Here is an 18343-nt window from a genome sequence, read left to right as displayed (position 1 = left end):
AATTTTCTTAACCATAATACATAGCTGCAAACACTGAAACCACAACTTGGTAGAAAATAGAGGTCCCAGGTGAAAAACAGGATGTGGAGAATCTAAGAATATGCATTTAATTTTTTTTAAACTTAACAAAAGGCAACAGGAGATATGCACAAAGCATCATTTAGATTGCACTCACCAATGAATGTACTGTAATGCAAAATACCTGTATTGTAGTTGCTTAGATTCTGACCAGGATAACTGAAATACAGAACCTGCAATTCTGCATCATTGCAGCTGGTCTTGCCGTTAGGATTATTAAATTAAAAATGGATTACGGTTATAAAGAACAAAACATTGAAGTTTCACAAAAATGTGCATCTTTGAAGATACCATCAATAGTAATATTATTGTGTGTGGGGTCTAAGGGCTCATATTACTCAACAGGGGACAGAATCCACAGAACACATGAAACTAGTGTGGAGGCAGCTCTGTATATACAACTTTAAATCAGATCACTGGTTGTGACGGAGCTACGGAAAAAACTTCAACGTAATCTAAAGTATCTTAAAGTGACTTTAAAAGAAAAGTTGAAAACAGCAAAAGAATTATTTATCAAGCAGACAGACTGAGCTTCATGAGTCAGCAGGAAAGCCCCAATTTAATGTGAGTGGGTAACAAGATCACTCGGACTGGAATTTTCCTGCTATTCTACTAGTACAGCAGTGACTCTCAATTGGTTTTTGCTGTGAGCATTTTAATGTTTCATACACAGTGGTAGGCCAGAATGAAAATTGAACAGGACAGCAGGAAGAGGTGTAAAAAAAAAAAACAAGATAGCTTACAGTTTTTGCAGGCTCTGGCGATGTCAGTGATTGACCTTCAGAATTTGTTGAATTAACTCGCATCCACAAACAAGAGTGGCCTCATAGCCCTTGGCAAGGCTGACAACACTGGGTTTCTGTCCCACAGCCACCACTGCTGCCTTAGAGCTTGTGACCCTAATGGGTGGCTGCAATTGCAGTTTGGGAACCCCCAAACTACACCACCTTTTGGATCAATAGCCACAATGCGAGATTTAGCTGCTATTTTTAATACCAAGTGTACATGTTATTTCAATTTCCAAAAAATAGATCCAAGCTCAAAGAAATTTTAAAAAACTGCATTTAATAAGGATGGCTGTTACTTCGCAAGGTGATTCATTGTCAAAGTGGAGTGATGGCCAAGTTTGTTGCCATATCAAATTAGGGAGTATGGCAAATACAAAGAAGATTTATTACAAGTAATCAGAGAGTAAAAAGGAGAAAACTCTTTCTGGTTGAAATCCCAAGTCACCAACTAGGAGTTAAGAGATTTTGTGCTGAAAAGTTTTGTACATCTACAGTCACAGATAGAGACAAGTTGTAAATTCATATTGTTATAATGTGGGATTTGTATATTTAGAACTCCATTTTTTTCTACAACTGAGAAATGATCAGATAGCTCATTTGGTTCTTGACGCAGAGTGATGCTAACAAATCTCACATTGAATCTTGGGTTCAAATCCCACATTGGCTGAGGTTGCCATGAAGACACTCCTTTTCAACCTCTCCCATCGTCTGAGGTTAAACCACTATCAATATTGGCTCTATTTACGAGCACACATATAAGTTTGCAATCACCATACCTTTCAATCAAACTCTGATTACTATTATCTTTATTGGCATCTTTCATCATACAATCATGGAAAAGCAGTCCACTTTTGCTGGCAGGCCATTGTAAAAAGATACTGTGAATGCAATATGTGGGAAATAGAGAATTTGGGACCCAGGCTGTGGGAAAGTGAAACTCTTGTGATTTTGTCTTCTTGGTTACAAGTATATGTTGGTTTTAGCCAAAACTTGTTGATAGTATAAGCGAACATTCAAAAATACACAGCATTCCTAAAATTAACCCACACACGTGGCAAGAATCAATGTCTCATTAAAATAGAGATAGGACATTACTGGCATGTAAGCAACCCTGTCACTCTCTCTTCTCTAACTGTTAATGGGGTAAATCTAGAAAGCATTCCTTAAGATTGGAGTTCAATTTCTGTATATGCAGTGTAAGAATGGGTTGTGATAATGAACAAAGCATAAAAAGCAATACAAAACAAATATATTTCTAAAATTAGGTTTGGAAAATGGCTAGTGTAATACCGCTGTATAAGAAGTTGGAGGGAGGGGGGGGGAAAGAGGTGTGAAACCATGGGCTAATTGGCTGTTGGTAAGATTTAAGCCAATTATCAAAGATGAGATTGCAGAGGAAAGTGCATGGTAGATCGGAATTGAGTCAGCATGCCTTTGTCAAGGGGAAGTCATGTCTGGCATATCTGGTAGAATTCTTTCAGGAGGTAACAAGCAAGTATTCAAAGGAGAGCTAACAGACCTCATTTATTTAGTGGCCTCACATGCAGAAATCCAAATAGGAGCTCATGGTGTTAGCGGCGAGGTATCGGGATGGATGCAGAGGATTGGCTGAAGGCAAAAACTGAGGATAAAGGGGTTGTTTTGAGGAGGTCAGCACGTGACTGGTCCTGCTGGGGTCAGTATTGGAACCACAACAAATAGGATTAAGGAGAATCCAAGGGATTTTATAAATATATTAAGGACAAAAGGATCACTAGGGAGAGAATAGGGCCCTTCAAAGATCAGAAAGGCAGCCCATGTGTGGAACCACAGGAGATACTGAATGAGTATTTTGCATCAGTGTTTACTGTAGAGAAGGACATGGAAGATATAGGATGGGGAAATAGATGGTGACACCTTGAAAAATGTCCATATTACAGAGGTAATGGTGCCTGGATGTCTTGAAATGCATAAAAGTGGATAAATCCCCAAGACCTGATCATCGACAGTCACAAGTGAGGTGCTGGAGTACTGGAGTTTGGCTGATGTGGTGCCACTGTTTAAGAAGGGTGGTAAGGACAATCCAGAGAACTATAGACTGGTGAGTCTGACATCTGTGTTGGGCAAGTTGTTGGAGGGAATCCTGAGGGATAGGATATAGATGTATATGGAAAGGCAAGGACTGATTAGGGATAGTCAACATGGTTGTGTGCGTGGGAAACCATGTCTCCACAAACTTGATTGAGATTTTTGAAAAAGTAACAAAGAGGATTGATGAGGGCAGAGGGTTGGACGTGATCTATATGGGCTTCAGTAAGGTGTTCGACAAGGGTCCTCATGGTAGACTGGTTAGCAAGGTTAGATCTCATGGAATACAGAGAGAACTAGCCATTTGGATACAGAACTGGCTTGAAGGTAGAAGACAGAGAGTGGTGGTGGTGGAGGGTTGTTTTTCAGACTGGAGACCTGTGATCAGTGGTGTGCCACAAGGATTGGTGCTGGGTCCACTGCCTTTTGTCATTTATATAAATGATCTGAATGTTAACATAGGAGGTACAGTTAGTAAGTTTGTAGATGATACCAAAACTGGAGGTGCAGTGGACAGTGAAGAGGCTACCTTAGAGTAGAACGGGATCTTGATCAGATGGGCCAATGGGCTGAGGAGTGGCAGATGGAGTTTAATTTAGATAAATGTGAGGTGCTGAAGTGTGGAAAGGAAGATCAGAGCAGGACTTGTACACTTAATGGTAAGGTCCTGGGGAGTGTTGCTGAACAAAGAGACCTTGGAGTGCAAAATCATAGTTCCTTGAACGTGGCGTCTCAGGTTAATAGGATAGTGAAGGCGGCATGTGGTATGCTTTCCTTTATTGGACAGAGCATTGAGTACATGAGTTGGGAGGTCATGTTGCAACTGTATAGGACATTGATTAGACCGCTTTTGGAATATTACGCGCAATTCTGGTCCCCCTCCTATCAGAAGGATGTTGTGAAACTTGAAAGGATTCAGAAATTATTTACAAGGATGTTGCCAGGGTTGGAGGATCTGACCTACAGGGAGAGGCTGAATAGGCTAGGGCTGTTTTCCCTGGAGCATCAGAGGCTGAGGGGTGACCTTATAGAGGTTTATGAAATCTTGAGGGGCATGGATAGGCTAAATGGACAAGCACTTTTCCCTGGGTTGGGGAGTTCAGAACTAGAGGGCATAGGTTTAGGGTGAAAGGGGAAAAATTTAAAAGGAATCCAAGAGCAACATTTTTACTCAGAGGCTGGTGCGTGTATGGAATGAGCTGACAGAGCAAGTGGTGAAGGCTGGTACAATTACAACATTTAAAAGTCATCTAGATGGGTATATGAATGGGAAGGGTTTAGAGGGCTATGGGCCAACTGTTGGCAAATGAGACGAGATTGGTTTAGGATATCTGGTTCGCATGAACACGTTAGACCAAAGGTTTCTGTGCTGTACATCTCTATGACTCTAATCACTTTAGACATTAATAACCTGGACAAACGAATCGAGGGCATTGTTGCTAAGTTTGCAGATGACAAAACTAGGTGGTGGGAAAGGTAGTTTTGAGGGAGTTGGAGACTGTAGAAGGACTGGACAGACTAAGAGTGGGCAAAGAAGTTGCAGATGGAATACAATGTGGGAAAAGGTGAGGTTATGCATTTTTGTATGAAGAATGGAAGCATTGACCAATTCATAAATGGAGGAAGTCTTTGAAAAATCAGGATTTGCTTAACATGCAGGTTCAGTTGGCAGTTAGAAGGACAAATGCAACATTAACATTCTTTTCAAGGGGGCTAGAACATGAGCAGGGACATGCTGGATAAACAGATTGTATAAAGCTCTGATCAGACCAAATTTGGAGTATTAGGAGTAATTTTGGACCCGATATCCAAGGAAGGATATCTGGCATTGCAGTGGATCCAGAGGAAGCTCAAGAATGATCCTGGGATTGAAGTGATAGTCATAGGAAAAGCGGTTGAGAACTCTGGGTCTGTACGCAAATGGCGTTTAGATGGATGAGGGGAGTCTCATTGAAACTTTCAGAATACTGAGAGGCCTGGACAGAGTGGACATGGAGAAGATGTTTCCACTAACAGAAGAGGCTAGGACCCGAGGGCACAGCCTTAGAGTGAAGGAATGACCCCTTAGAACTGAAATGAGGAGCAATTTCTTCAGCCAGAGGATGCTGAATAGGCAGAACTCATTCCCACAGAAGCCTGTGGAGGCCAAATCATTGAGCGTACTTAAGACAGAATGATAGTTTCTTATTTATTAAGGGGGATCAAGGGTTACAGGGAGAAGGCAGAAGAATAGGAATGAGAAATACATCAGACATGATCAAATGGTAGAGGAGATTCAATGGGCTGAATGGCCTCACTGTGCTCCTCTATTTTATTGTGTTATGGTTTAAGTGAATCCCATTGGCAAGCACGTAACATTGAATTCAGATGAACAATTTGAAGAGTTAACTCTATTTCTCTTTCCACAATCGCTGCCTGACCTGCTGATTTCTAAAAGTTTGTTATTTCTGTTCCAGAATTGTAGCTGTTGAGTTAGGAAAGAATCACATTCAGCTGAAAAATCATTCAGGAAAACAATAGCCTGCTAACAATCGCAATCTAGGTTATACCCAAAGAACTGGCATTCAGACAAAGTATGAGAAAACAAGTTATGGAGTTTCACTATTGAATCAACAAAAGGAACACTTTCCTATTTTACCACATACCTTAGCTAGTTTCAGAAATATTTAGTTGATGATTAGGGACATTTAGGGAAAGATTCGTTAATGTACCTGAACTTCAGAGTTAGCGTCAACAAGCTGCAGTGCAAACCAGCTATCCTGACAGTTGTACTTGCACAGATCTTCCTTTCGAATTGATACTTTACCTGAAAGAAACAAATCAATTGCAAAGAAGTGGTCATGACTTAAGTGACAGTAATTATCAAATGAAAATTCAACTAGATTCAAGCACAGATCTCTTTATTTACTTTAAGCTGCAATGACAGCTCAATTCAGTTGGTTTCATGCATTAAAGTCATTCCGACATCAATTTCTATTCAAAAATGTAAGCAGACTGATATTGCCCAGCAGCACTGAAGGAGTCCTACGTTGATGAATGGTGTATTCATTCAGATGAAATACGAAAACAAGGCCTGTTCAATTCAGGTAAATATTATATAGCCTAATTATTGATTGAAGAGGAGTGTTTTTGGTTTCTGAGTCAATATTGTCTGCACAACGTACACCATCCTCATTTCCTCAGACAGCCACCATTTAATTGGAAAAAAATGGCACTAACTCTGGCCAATACCATTCACATCAATTACAAAGGTACTGCTTAAAATGTAATAAGCATCCCAGTCAGGCTCTTGTGGCACAGTGATAGCATCTCTACCTCTAGGCCAGAAGGTCTGGGTTCAATTCCCATCTGCCCCAGACTTGTCACAGTTGATTAAAAGGTATCTACTCAGCATCCAGTTTCCCATCAACCCTCTCCAAATACAATACAAAAACTCAAGTTAATTAAACAAAATTTACCCTCAAGACCACCCTTTTTTGAACAACGTTGTAACATTTTCAATTTTGGTGTCCTCTGGTATCACCTGAGCATAAGATGAAAATTAAGACAAATACCTCTGCAATTCCCACATGCATTGTTTCAGTAACCTTGGATTCTTCTCATCGAGCCCTGGTACCTTCTCCAGTAGTTAGCCTACCCAATTATACCTCATCACATTTAAACCCTTCAACTATCTGAACTCTTTCCTTTTGTACCATGACTGGAGAGCAATTTCTTACCTTGATAAAGATAGATATTTTTTAGTACCTCAGCCATGACCCCTGCTTCCATGCGTAATCCTTTTGGCTCCTGACCATCTCCATACTTACTTTTAAAATCCATCGACTATTTATATGATCATTGTCCCCCAGAAATTCTCCTACTGACCAATGTCTATGAGGTCTACCAACACCTTTCTCATTGGAATGGTAACAAACAGCTGTAGAACACTCTCCTGAATTCGTTCTTGGAACTCTTGGCCTTCCTTGCCCTTTACACTATTACTATCCCACCCTCTTCTCAAATAAATAAAATACACTGTTTCAATCAAACAATGCACTAAACAAATACACTAGAAAAGGTGTAGAGGAGATTCATAAAGGTGTTGCCTGGGGTGGAGCAATTTAGCTTTAAAAAGGTCAAGAGCTGGGGGAGTTTCTCTTATAAAAAAGGCTGAGGGCGGACCTCACTGAGGTATACAAAGTTATGAGGGGTTTAGATAGGATGGATGGGGAGACGTTTTCCCCGTTAGTAGTTGGTATAAGCAGGGGTCACAGTTTTAATGCAAGGAACAGGGGGTTTAGAGAGGAAATGCAGAATTTTGTTTTGAAGTGGTAGGTGTCTGGAACTCATTCCCTCAAAAAAAGAGGTGTGTTTGGAGACCCAGCAGTTTTTGATAGAGAGGTGGAGAAACCTCTATACCCTATTAAACAGGGGCCACTGTGCTGCAAGGTGGCCATGTCCATACCTCCGCATCAGGAGGCCCAGGTTTGATTTCCACCTGCTCCAGAAGTGTGTGATAGCAACTCTGAACACGCTGATAAAAATACTTTTTTGTTTTAAAAAAGGCAGACACATTGAAAACATTTTAGTTGTACCCAGATGAGCACTTGAAATGCCATCGGATACAAAGCTACAGGCCAAGTACTGAAAATAAGATTAGAATAGATAAATGCTTGATGACCAGGATGGACATAATAGGCTAAAGGACCTTGCATCTGTTTAGTAAAAGCTAAATGACTTTATGATAATTATTGGACATTTCAGTAACTGCTTTGCAAATTTGTTACTACACATTTCCCCCAGTAGTTTTGACCTACTGAACGACACCAAGCAATGTAAAGACACCTCTTTTATTCCCTCGTCGCAGCCAAACTGAGGCCTTGGCTCCTCTGGGGCATCCTCTTTTTCTCAAACACCGAAGTGAACTCTTTAATGGATATTGCCACACTTCCTCCTTTCCGACCTTTCTTGAACACCTTGTATCCAATTATATCCCTGGTCATTGTCATATCATATTTCCAAATGACTGTATCTACAATTCATCAGCCTTATTGAATGCACTTTAAGTATTCACGTACATGCAACACAACTAACTGTAATTCAGATTTCAGAAACAAACAAATTGCTGGAAAAAAAACTGAACAGAAAGCAGAGTTTTCAGGTTCAGTGACCCTTCTTCAGAACTAAATTTAGATTGCTTTAGTTTTCTTCTTAACTGAATACTTCAATTTTGAATATTCTAATGGAATCGCTCCTTCCCAATAATTGTTTTCACCTTGGCACTCGTAGTATTGTGATTGGATTCCCTCAACTCTGCCAAATTAGTGCTATCATGGAGGGGTTAGCCTAACAAACCTCCCCAGAAGGAAACTGGTCCTGGCTCTGTTCAGGTGCAACTGTTTAGGTCCAAGCTCCCCTAAAACTGATCCCAGTGGGCTAAGAATATGAAGCCCTCCATCCTACACTTAGACCAGAGACAAGAGACAGGAGCAGAAATTACGCTATTCGGACCATCAACTCTGCCCAGCCATTCAATCATGGCTGGTCAGTTTTCAACCTCATTCTCCTGCTTTCTCCCTGTAACTTTTGATCCCCTTGACCCTCAAGATCCCATCTACCTCTGTCTTAAACATACCCAATGACCTGACCTCTGCAACCTTTTGTGGCAATGAATTCCATAGAGTCCCCACTCTCTAACTGAAGTAGTTTTGCCTTATCTCCATTCTAAAGGGTCTTCCCTTTATTCTTAGGCTGAGCCATTGAATCCTAGTCTTGACTACCAATGGAAACATCTTCCCAATGTCCACTCTGTCCAGGCCATTCTGTGTTCTGTAAGATTCTATTAGATTCCTAGGATCATTCTTATGAGCCTCCTCTGGACTTGCTCCAAGGCTAATATATCCTTCCTGAGATATGGGACCCAAAACTGCTCATAATACTCTAAATATGGTCGGACCTTAGCTTTACAAAGCTTCAGAAGTACATTCCTGCTTTTATATTCTACTCCACTCAAAAGAAATGCTGACATTGCATTTCCTTTCCTAACTACTGACTCAACCTGCAAATTTACCTTGAGAGAATTGTGGACTAGAACTCAAGTCTCTATGCACCTCAGACTTCTGAACTTCCTCCTTATTGAGAAATTAGTCTATGCTTCTATTCTTCCTACAAAGTGCACAACCTCACACTCTCCTATGTTGTTGTCCATCTGCCACTTTGCACATTCTCCGAACCTAAATCTTTCAGCAGCCTCCCTGCCTCCTCAATACTACCTGTCCCTCCACCTATCTTGTATCCACTTAGGCTCCAACCATTAATATTAATGTGCTCTATACTCATGTTTTATAGACACTAATGCCTGGTACTGGCAGCAATCCAGACATTACTATTCAAGGTGCCAGTTGCTAATTTCCTGCCTTGTTCCCTCTACCCTGATGTCCTCCTTCCTCCATAGGCCACTGATATTGAATGTTCACCCTCCTCCTCTTCAGGCTGCTCTGCAGCTTTTTGGTGACATTCATCCCTCTGGCTATAGGGAGGCCAAATACCATCATGGACTTGTATCTGTTACCAACACATAAATGCTCGTTTGTTCCTTTTACTACCAGATTTCTTGTACAATTGCTCTTCCAGGCTTTTTTGTGCCCCCCTGGCTGCAGTCCCCAGATCGCCTATCACTTTCACCAATATTCAGAACTAGAAAGCAAGGCACACTTACCTCACTCCTGCACTACCTGCCAATCTCTTCTAGACTGGTGATCTTTTATTTTCTTTCTTCCTGCAAACTCCTCGCTACAGACCAATTACATTCAAAATGAACACTATCCACAAAGCTCTCAACCTTGCAGATTCCACTATGCTGTAATTCCACAGCACATCAGGCAGCATCCGAGGAGCAGGAAAATCGACATTTTGGGCACGAGCCCTTCATCATGAAACTGATGAAGGGCTCCTGCCTGAAATGTCGATTTTCCTGCTCCTCGGATGCTGCCTGACCTGCTGTGCATTTCCAGCACCACTCTAATCTAGACTCTAATCTCCAGCATCTGCAGTCCTCGCTTCGCCTACTATGCTGTAGTTGACCAGTTAGGGTAATGGATGTAATGGGATAGGGAAGCATGACTTAGTGATATTATCGCTGGATTATTCATCTGTAGATACAGGTAATGTTCTCAGGAGGAACAGAAACAAAAATTGCAGAAAATCACAGCAGGTCTGGCAGCACCCGTGGAGAGAAATCAGAGCTAATATTTCGAGTCTCGTGACCCTTCTTCAGAACTCCAGGGTTCTGAAATTCAGGAGTTTGAAGTGTCACTAGATGCAAAACATTAACTCAGATTTCTTTCTATAGATCTTCCAGACCTGTGTTTTTCCAGCAGTTTTTGTTTTCGTTTCTAATTTCCAGCATCCACAGTTTGTCTCCATGATTCTATCAGCACGGAAACAGACCCTTCAGTCCAATGTGTCCATGCCAACTATGTTCCAAAATAAATCTAGTTATACCTGCCTGTGCGTAGCCCATATCTCTCCAAGCACTTCCTATTCATGAACTTATCCAAATGTTTTTTAAATATTAGATTACTTACAGTGTGAAAACAGGCCCTTCGGCCCAACAAGTCCACACCGACACGCCCGAAGTGGAACCCATTCCCCTACATTTACCCTTTCATCTAACACTACGGGCAATTTAGCATGACCAATTCAACTAACCTGCACATTTTTGGACTGTGGGAGGAAACCGGAACACCCGGAGGAAACCCACGCAGACACGGGGAGAATGTGCAAACTCCACACAGTCAGTCACCTGAGGTGGGAACTGAACCCAGGTCTCAGGCGCTGTGAGGTAGCAGTGCTAACCACTGTGCCACCGTGCCGCCCAGTGTTACTGTACCTGCGTCCTCCATTTTCTCTTAACAGTTTATTTGACACACGAACCATTGTGTGTAAAAACAGTTGCTCCTCATGTCCTTTTTTAATCCTTCTCCTCTCATTTTAAAAATATGCCCCCTAGTTTTGAACTCCCCTAGCCTAAGAACAATACCCTTGTAATTCCCCTTATTTATGTCCCACATGATTTTATAAACCTCAATAAAGTCATTCCTTAACACCTACACTTTCTTTCAGATTTTTTGTTCAATGTTCTCGGGACCTGGGTTCAAATCCTGCCAAGGGTAGATGATGTGAATTGAATTCAATCAAAATCTGCAGTGGAACTGAAGGAGGGTGAAGCAGGTCAGGAACATGAAATACCAAACTAGCAGGGATGCCAGTTGCTACACGAGCTTAGAAATCTGGTGCACGAGTGCTGCTGACAACACTTCCTGCATAAATGATTACCTGGTAAGGTAGGCTCCAGGGATCTGACCTGCACTGCCATCCACTACCAAACAATACAGAATATTACTTATAAAATAAAATTCAAATATACAGTGATTAAATGAAATATTTTCATTAACCTTTATTATAAAAGAAATGAATTTTATTAAATTTCCCAGTTCCTATAGTAACTTCCTAACTTTGCATAAAAGGGAAATAAAACTACAGTACACAACAGCCAATCAACACTCAGCCTTTGAACAAGATCACTTTCTCAATACAGTGAGCCCTGATCTGTTTTCACACTCTGCTAGTCTGCTTTGCAATGATTGAGGCCTGCTGCACATTCCTCCTGACCTACTTCAGTGCCCCAGATCTGCTGCACACTGTTGTCTGTTTCATGGTAATCCCAAATTGCTTCACACTCCCTCCCAGTCTGCTTTGGTGATTCTGTCAAGCTGTACACTTGTACTCCTAAAGTGATGTTCATTACTTCATTAAGCCAATCACATTTTGAATAAAAGACAACATTCAGATACTCCATGCCATTCATGTTTTTAGCACGTTTTAAAGCGCCTCTTATTAGAGTAATAACTTTACATCAATTTACAAAGCAAACACAACTCTATACATTTTTGGAACAAATGATTCGATCAACCTTCAATTACTTGTTCATTATAAGTCTGCTTTGGCATGCGCCAACCACTTCACTGTACATTAAAACAACTTTAGAGAGCTTCTAGCAAACAGTTGATTTAACAGAAAAACCCTTGGCATAGAGAGATGTGTAAGAGAGCAGATTTACACCATTTCACCTTCAATCAAATTTATTTTAAGAATGAAATCTCTCAAAATTAAATTGGCCTGATAAAATGTGATCTTCTGGTGAGTTGGTGACCAAACTTCTTTGAGATGGTGACCAAACAGGTGGATGAGGGTAAAACAGTTGATGTGGCATTATGTGGATTTCAGTAAAGTGTTTAACAAAGCTCTCCATGGTAGGCTATTGCACAAAACAGAGGCATGGGATCGAAGGTGATTTAGTGGTTTGGATCAGAAATTGGCTTGCTGAAAGACGACAGAGGGTGGTGGTTGATGGGAAATGTTCATCCTGGAGTTCAGTTATCAGTGGTGTACCACAAGGATCTGTTTTGGGGCCACTGCTGTTCGTCATTTTTATAAGCAACCAAGATGAGGGCACAGGAGGATGGGTTAGTAAATTTGCAGACGACACGAAGGTCTATGGAGTGGTGGATAGTGCTGAAGGATGTTGCAGGTTGCAGACAGACATAGATAAGCTGCAGAGCTGGGCTGAGAGGTGGCAAATGGAGTTTAATGTGGCAAAGTAAGATGATTCACTTTGGAAGGAGCAACAAGAATAAAGAGAGTATTGGGCTAACGGTAAGATTCTGTGTAGTGTAGATGAGCAGACAGATCTCTGTGTCCATGTACATAGATCCCTGAAAGCTGCCACCCAGGTTGATAGTCTTGTTAAGAAGGCATACAGTATGTTAGCTTTTATTGGATGAGGGATTGAGTTGCGGAGCCACGAGGTCATGCTGCAGCTGTACAAAACTCTGATGCAGTTACACTTGGAGTCTTGCATACAATTCTGCTCACCCACATTATAGAAAGGATATGGAAGCTTTGGAAAGTGTTCAGAAGAGATTTAGTAGGATGTTGTCTGGTATGGAGAGAAGGTTTTATGAGGAAAGGCTGAAAGACTTGAGGCTGTTTTCATTAGAGAGAAGAAGGTTGAGAAGTGACTTAATTGAGACATATAAGATAATCAGAGGGTTAGATAGGGTGGACATTGAGAGCCTTTTTCCTCGGATGGTAAAGGCTAGCACAAAGGGACATAGCTTTAAATTGAGGGGTGATAGATATAGGACAGATATCAGAGGTAGTTTCTTTACTCAGAGTGGTAGGGGCGTGGAACGCACTGCCTGCAACAGTAGTAGACTCGCCAACTTTAAGGGTATTTAAATGGTCATTGGATAGACATATGGATGAAAATGGAATAGTGTAGGATAGATTGGTTCCACAGGTCGGTGCATGGTCTGTACTGCACTGTAATGTTCTATGGTAAGTTATGGTTGCTCGCATTGGGGTTCTACTTCATCTCTCCTCCACTACACACACACATGCTTAATTTGCTAAAATGCTGCAACTTTTAATGCAGAGATATTGCAAGAGTATTATCCAACTTAAATGACCCAAGAAGTGGAGGATGAGGTAAAAGATAGATAAGGATTAAACCTCATATAACCAGTTTCTACAGATGTGAGCAAATTATCTACAGAATGCTTTCAGTTAAAATATTTAGTATTGTAGCCAATGCAGCAAAGCATTTGAATTTAGGTTGATGTACAACATGGGGCCTTGTTTACATAGAACTAATCAAGAATCACAGGAAATCCACACCGAATTCAAATGCATTATGACCTGCCATACCCCACCAATAATTATAGGGATATAGGTAATTTTGATATTGCTGACACCAGAATTTATTAAGAGGGCACAGGATAAACAAGTTCACCACTCAAACATCCCTACATACAAAGTAAAATAGTGGAGAAGTTCAAAGCATAGAGAACATGAGAGTTTCGCAGCAGATGATTATGGCTATGTTGCAACTTACCAAAAGGCACATCCTTTTGAAAGAAACTTTTATCATAAATATAAAAGGAGAGATACTGGAAACTTCGAGGAATTTCAAAGTAAAAATCTTCACCATAAAAGGGACTGTCAAAAAAACAAACATTGCAACAAGATATTAATAAATTGTGGCAGGTTTATTAACATTTGAAAATAACATGCTCATTACATTATAATGTAGCATTTTAAATGCTATTTCTTTACCATAATATGACATCATCCATACAAAAATATACATGAAATACATTTCAATAATTTTCAATATTATAATTGCAGCTCAAGAGAACAACTTCAAAAAAAAAAACAAGAGATTAGGAGTAACTCATTGCAATTATCTAATACTGAGAGTTATGGAAAGACAACTGCACCCAAACTAAACCACAGGGCAACAACTTGGCTCAGCGGTTAGCACTGCTGCCTCAGCGCCAGGGACCTGGGTTTCATTCCACCATAGGTGACACTGTCTGTGGAGTTTGCACATTCTCTCTGTGGATCTGCACAAGTTTCCACCAGGTGTTACAGTTTCCTCCCACAGTCCAAAGATATGCAGCTGAGGCGGATTGGCCATGCTAAAATTCCCATAGTGTCCAGGGATATATAGGTTAGGTGGATTATCCACGAGGAAAGCAGGGATAGGGTAGCAGGTAGGTCAGGGTGGATTCGATGTTTCCACACTGTAGGGATTCCAAATTCTATGAGACCAATTTTTGCATCGGGGCCTTGGGGATTCAAGCTAGTTATTTCAACAGCTAATATCTTGGTACTTCTCGCCAAATAAAAAAAAAAAAGCACCATATCTTGTCTAGACTGGATTCCAAGACCTCAGCAACAATGAGTCACTTTCCAATGTTAACAAAGCTAAATCGGGTTCAATTATTTACCCGAGATACAGACCTGCCAGGCTTCGGTTCACTAGTGTCAGCCTCCCAGAATTCAATCTAACCAAGTAAAAGCAGCAAAAGACCCTGCTTCCTTGTTCCTTGACCCAGTCATTTATTGTCAATGATCACAGAAGAGTGACATGCGATCACCAAGAAGGTTTGAGGTAAAAGCAAAACATACAAGCTCCATCCCCCATCCCCCCACCCCATCTGTAATAAATATTTTGGTTGTGTACACAAGACTGAATTCTGCACTCCATTCTTTAATTCAAGGGGTGAAAAATTGTAGAGCCAGAATTTGGTACAAAGTGTAGAAGTCTGTGAGCTGACTGGAAATAAACAGTAGCAAAGGACGAAGAAAAGAACAAAGTACATCACAGGAACAGGCCCTTCTGCCCTCCAAGCCTGCGCCAATCCAGGTCCTCTATCGAAACGTGACGCCTATTTTCCAAGGATCTGTATCTCTCTGCTCCCTGCCCCTTCATGTATCTGTCTCAATACAACCTAAATGACACTACTGTGCCCGCCCCTACCACATCCGCTGACAATGCCTTCCAGGCCCCCACCACCCTCTTCGTAAAGATCTTTCCATGCATATCTCCCCTAAACCTTTCCCCTCTCAGTTTGAACTTGTGACCCCGAGTAATTGAGTCCCCTGCTCTGGGAAAAAGTTTCTTGCTATCCACCCTGTCTATACCTCTCATGATTTTGTCGACCTCAATCAGGTCCCCCTGTGTCCCGTTTCTCCCCCCCCCCCCCCTTAGTCAAAGCAAAACACTCAGACAGAGTATGGCTTTACCTCCTCCATCTTTATTCCGGGCCCAGGAAGGAGAGAAAACAATTGCCCATGTGCACAGAGACATGAGTTCTCTGTCTTCTCTGGAATAGAAGTTTCTTAAGGAATTATACAGTCACTTACAGGGAGGAGCATCCAGATAAGGCAACATACATATCGATTGGGTGACCGTTACAATCAGCGAGCATCAAGATTAAAGATTAAGCCATCTGCTGTTACACAATGAATAACTAGCTTCACATAATGAAGGTTTTCCACCTTGTTAACTGACTTTACATACTGAATGCTTGCTCATCTTGTTAAATGACTCTACATAATTTGGAGATGCTGGTGTTGGACTGGGGTGTACAAAGTTAAAAATCACACAACACCAGGTTATAAACCAACAAGTTTAATTGGAAGCTACTCCGAAAGCTAGAGCATCCAATTAAACCTGTTGAACTATAACCTGGTGTTGTGTGGCTCCACATAACGAATGCTTTTCCACCTTGTTAACCCCATTACCATTGCCTCCAGCACCCCATTGTTAATTGCAAGTTCTTATCTGATCAGAATCATGCTCAGCTTAACCTATTGTTTTACAAAACTCCAAACTTAACTCTTTCCCTACCTGCTCATACCCTATACATATTCTCACCCCCTCAACCTCCGTCTTTCTAATGAAAATAATCCTAATCTACTCAAACTCTCTTCATAGCTAGCGCCCTCCATACCAGGCAACATCCTGGTGAACCTTCTGTGCACCTTTTCCAAAGCATCTACATCCTTTTGATAATGTGATGACCAGAACTGTAAACAGTATTCCAAATGTGGCCAAAACAAAGTCCTATACAACTGTATCAGGACCTGCCAGCTCTTGTACTCAATACCCACTCCAATAAAGGAAATTATGCTGTGTGCCTTCTTGACCACTCTATTGGCCTGCGTTGCGACCTTCAGTATACAACGCTCCCGAACACCCAGATCTCTCTATTCATCGATTTTCCCCAGGGCATTTCAGTTTACCATATAGTTTGCTCTTGAACTGGATTTTCCAAAATGCATCACCTCGCAACTTGAACATCACTTGAACATCGACCTCTATTGGATGAAATTATAGGATCATTGGTGCATGTATGGAATGAGCTGGCAGAGAAAGCTGTCACAATTACAACATTTAAAAGGCATTTGGATGGGTATACAAATAGTGAGGGTTGAGGGGGATATAGGCAAAATGCTGGCAAATTGGTGTTAGACCGAAGGGTCTGTTTCCATGCTGAATAGCTCTATGACCCTGTAAGAAATAGGAGCAGGAGTAGGTCATTCAGCTTTCAAAATGTGTTGCGGGAAAAGCGCAGATCAGGCAGCATCCAAGGAGAAGGAGAATCGACGTTTCGGGCATAAGCCCTTCTTCAGGAATGAGGAGGGTGTGCCAAGCAGGCTAAGATAAAAGGTAGGGAGGAGAGTCTTGGGGGAGGGGTGTTGTGAATGCGATAGGTGGAAGGAGGTTAAGGTGAGGGTGATAGGCCGGAGAGGGGGTGGGGGCGGAGAGGTCGGGAAGAAGATTGCAAGTCAAGAAGGCGGTGCTGAGTCTGAGGGCTGGGACTGAGAAAAGGGGAGGGGAAATGAGGAAGCTGGAGAAATCCGCATTCATCCCCTGTGGCTGGAGGGTTCCTAGGTGCAAGATGAGTCGCTCTGCTTCCAGGCGTCGTGTTGCCATGGTCTGGTGATGGAGGCAGCCAAGGACCTACATGTCTCCCCAATGTATAGGAGGCCACATCGGGTGCAGCGGATGCAGTAAATGATGTGTGTGGAGGTACAGGTGAATTTCTGATGGATATTGAAGGATCCCTTGGGGCCTTGGAGGGAAGTGAGGGGGGAGGTGTGGGAGCAAGTTTTGCAATTTTTGCGGTTGCAGGGGAAGGTGCCGGGAGTGGAGGTTGGGTTGGTGGGGGGTGTGGATCTGACAAGGGAGTCGCAGAGGGAGCCGTCTTTCCGGAACGCTGATAGGGGTGGGGAGGGAAATATATCCCTGGTGGTGGGGTCCGTTTGGAGGTGGCGGAAATGACGAAGGATGATCAGATGTATCTGGAGGTTGGTGGGGTGGTAGGTGAGGACTAGTGGGGTTCTGTCCTGGTTGCGATTAGAGGGGCGGGGTTCAAGGGCGGAGGAGCGGGAAGTGGAGGAGATGCTGTGGAAATTGCAGTCTTTGAAGAAGGAGGCCATCTGGGTTATTCGGTATTGGAATTGGTCCTCATGGGAGCAGATGTGGCGAAGGCGAAGGAATTGGGAATATGGGATGGCGTTTTTACAGGGGGCAGGGTGGGAAGAGGTGTAATCTAGGTAGCTGTGGGAGTCAGTCGGTTACTTTATATTTTTGGCCAGTTTACCTTCGTACCTCATTTTTCCTCTGCGTACTTCCTTCTTAGTAATCCTCTGTTGTTCTTTAAAAGCTTCCCAGTCCTCCGTTTTCCCACTTATCTTTGCTATGTTATACTTTTTCTCTTTTGACTTTATATGTTTCTTAACTTCCCTCGTCAGCCACGGCCACCCCTGCCTCCTCATGGGACTTTCTTCCTTTTTGGAATGAACTGATCCTGCAACTTCTGCATTATACACAGAAATATCTGCCATTGTCCCTCCACGGTCATCCCTGCTAAGGTATTGCACCATTGAACTTTGGCCAGCTCCTCCCTCATAGCTCCATAGTTCCCTTTATTCAACAGAAATATTGTCACTTCCGATTGTACCCTCTCCCTTTCAAATTGCAGATTGAAGCTTATTGTATTAAGACACAC

General features: G+C 42.0%; 1 protein-coding gene across 2 annotated transcripts in view; it reads right to left on the bottom strand.

The window, feature by feature from the left end:
- Positions 1–18343, bottom strand: part of rasa2 (RAS p21 protein activator 2) — a 197450-nt gene that overhangs the window by 101521 nt on the left and 77586 nt on the right. For both annotated transcript variants that reach the window (XM_043702829.1, XM_043702830.1), the window contains exons 3-4: positions 13873–13976; positions 5645–5739 (exon numbers count right to left, since the gene is read on the bottom strand). In XM_043702829.1, coding sequence (XP_043558764.1) covers positions 5645–5739; positions 13873–13976 — 199 coding nt within the window. The remainder of the gene's footprint in view (positions 1–5644; positions 5740–13872; positions 13977–18343) is intronic.

This window comes from Chiloscyllium plagiosum, chromosome 13, assembly GCF_004010195.1.
Source record: "Chiloscyllium plagiosum isolate BGI_BamShark_2017 chromosome 13, ASM401019v2, whole genome shotgun sequence".
Lineage (NCBI taxonomy): Eukaryota > Metazoa > Chordata > Chondrichthyes > Orectolobiformes > Hemiscylliidae > Chiloscyllium > Chiloscyllium plagiosum.
The sequence above is the reverse complement of the archived record's forward strand: the minus strand, read 5'-3'. Positions and strand labels throughout refer to the sequence as shown.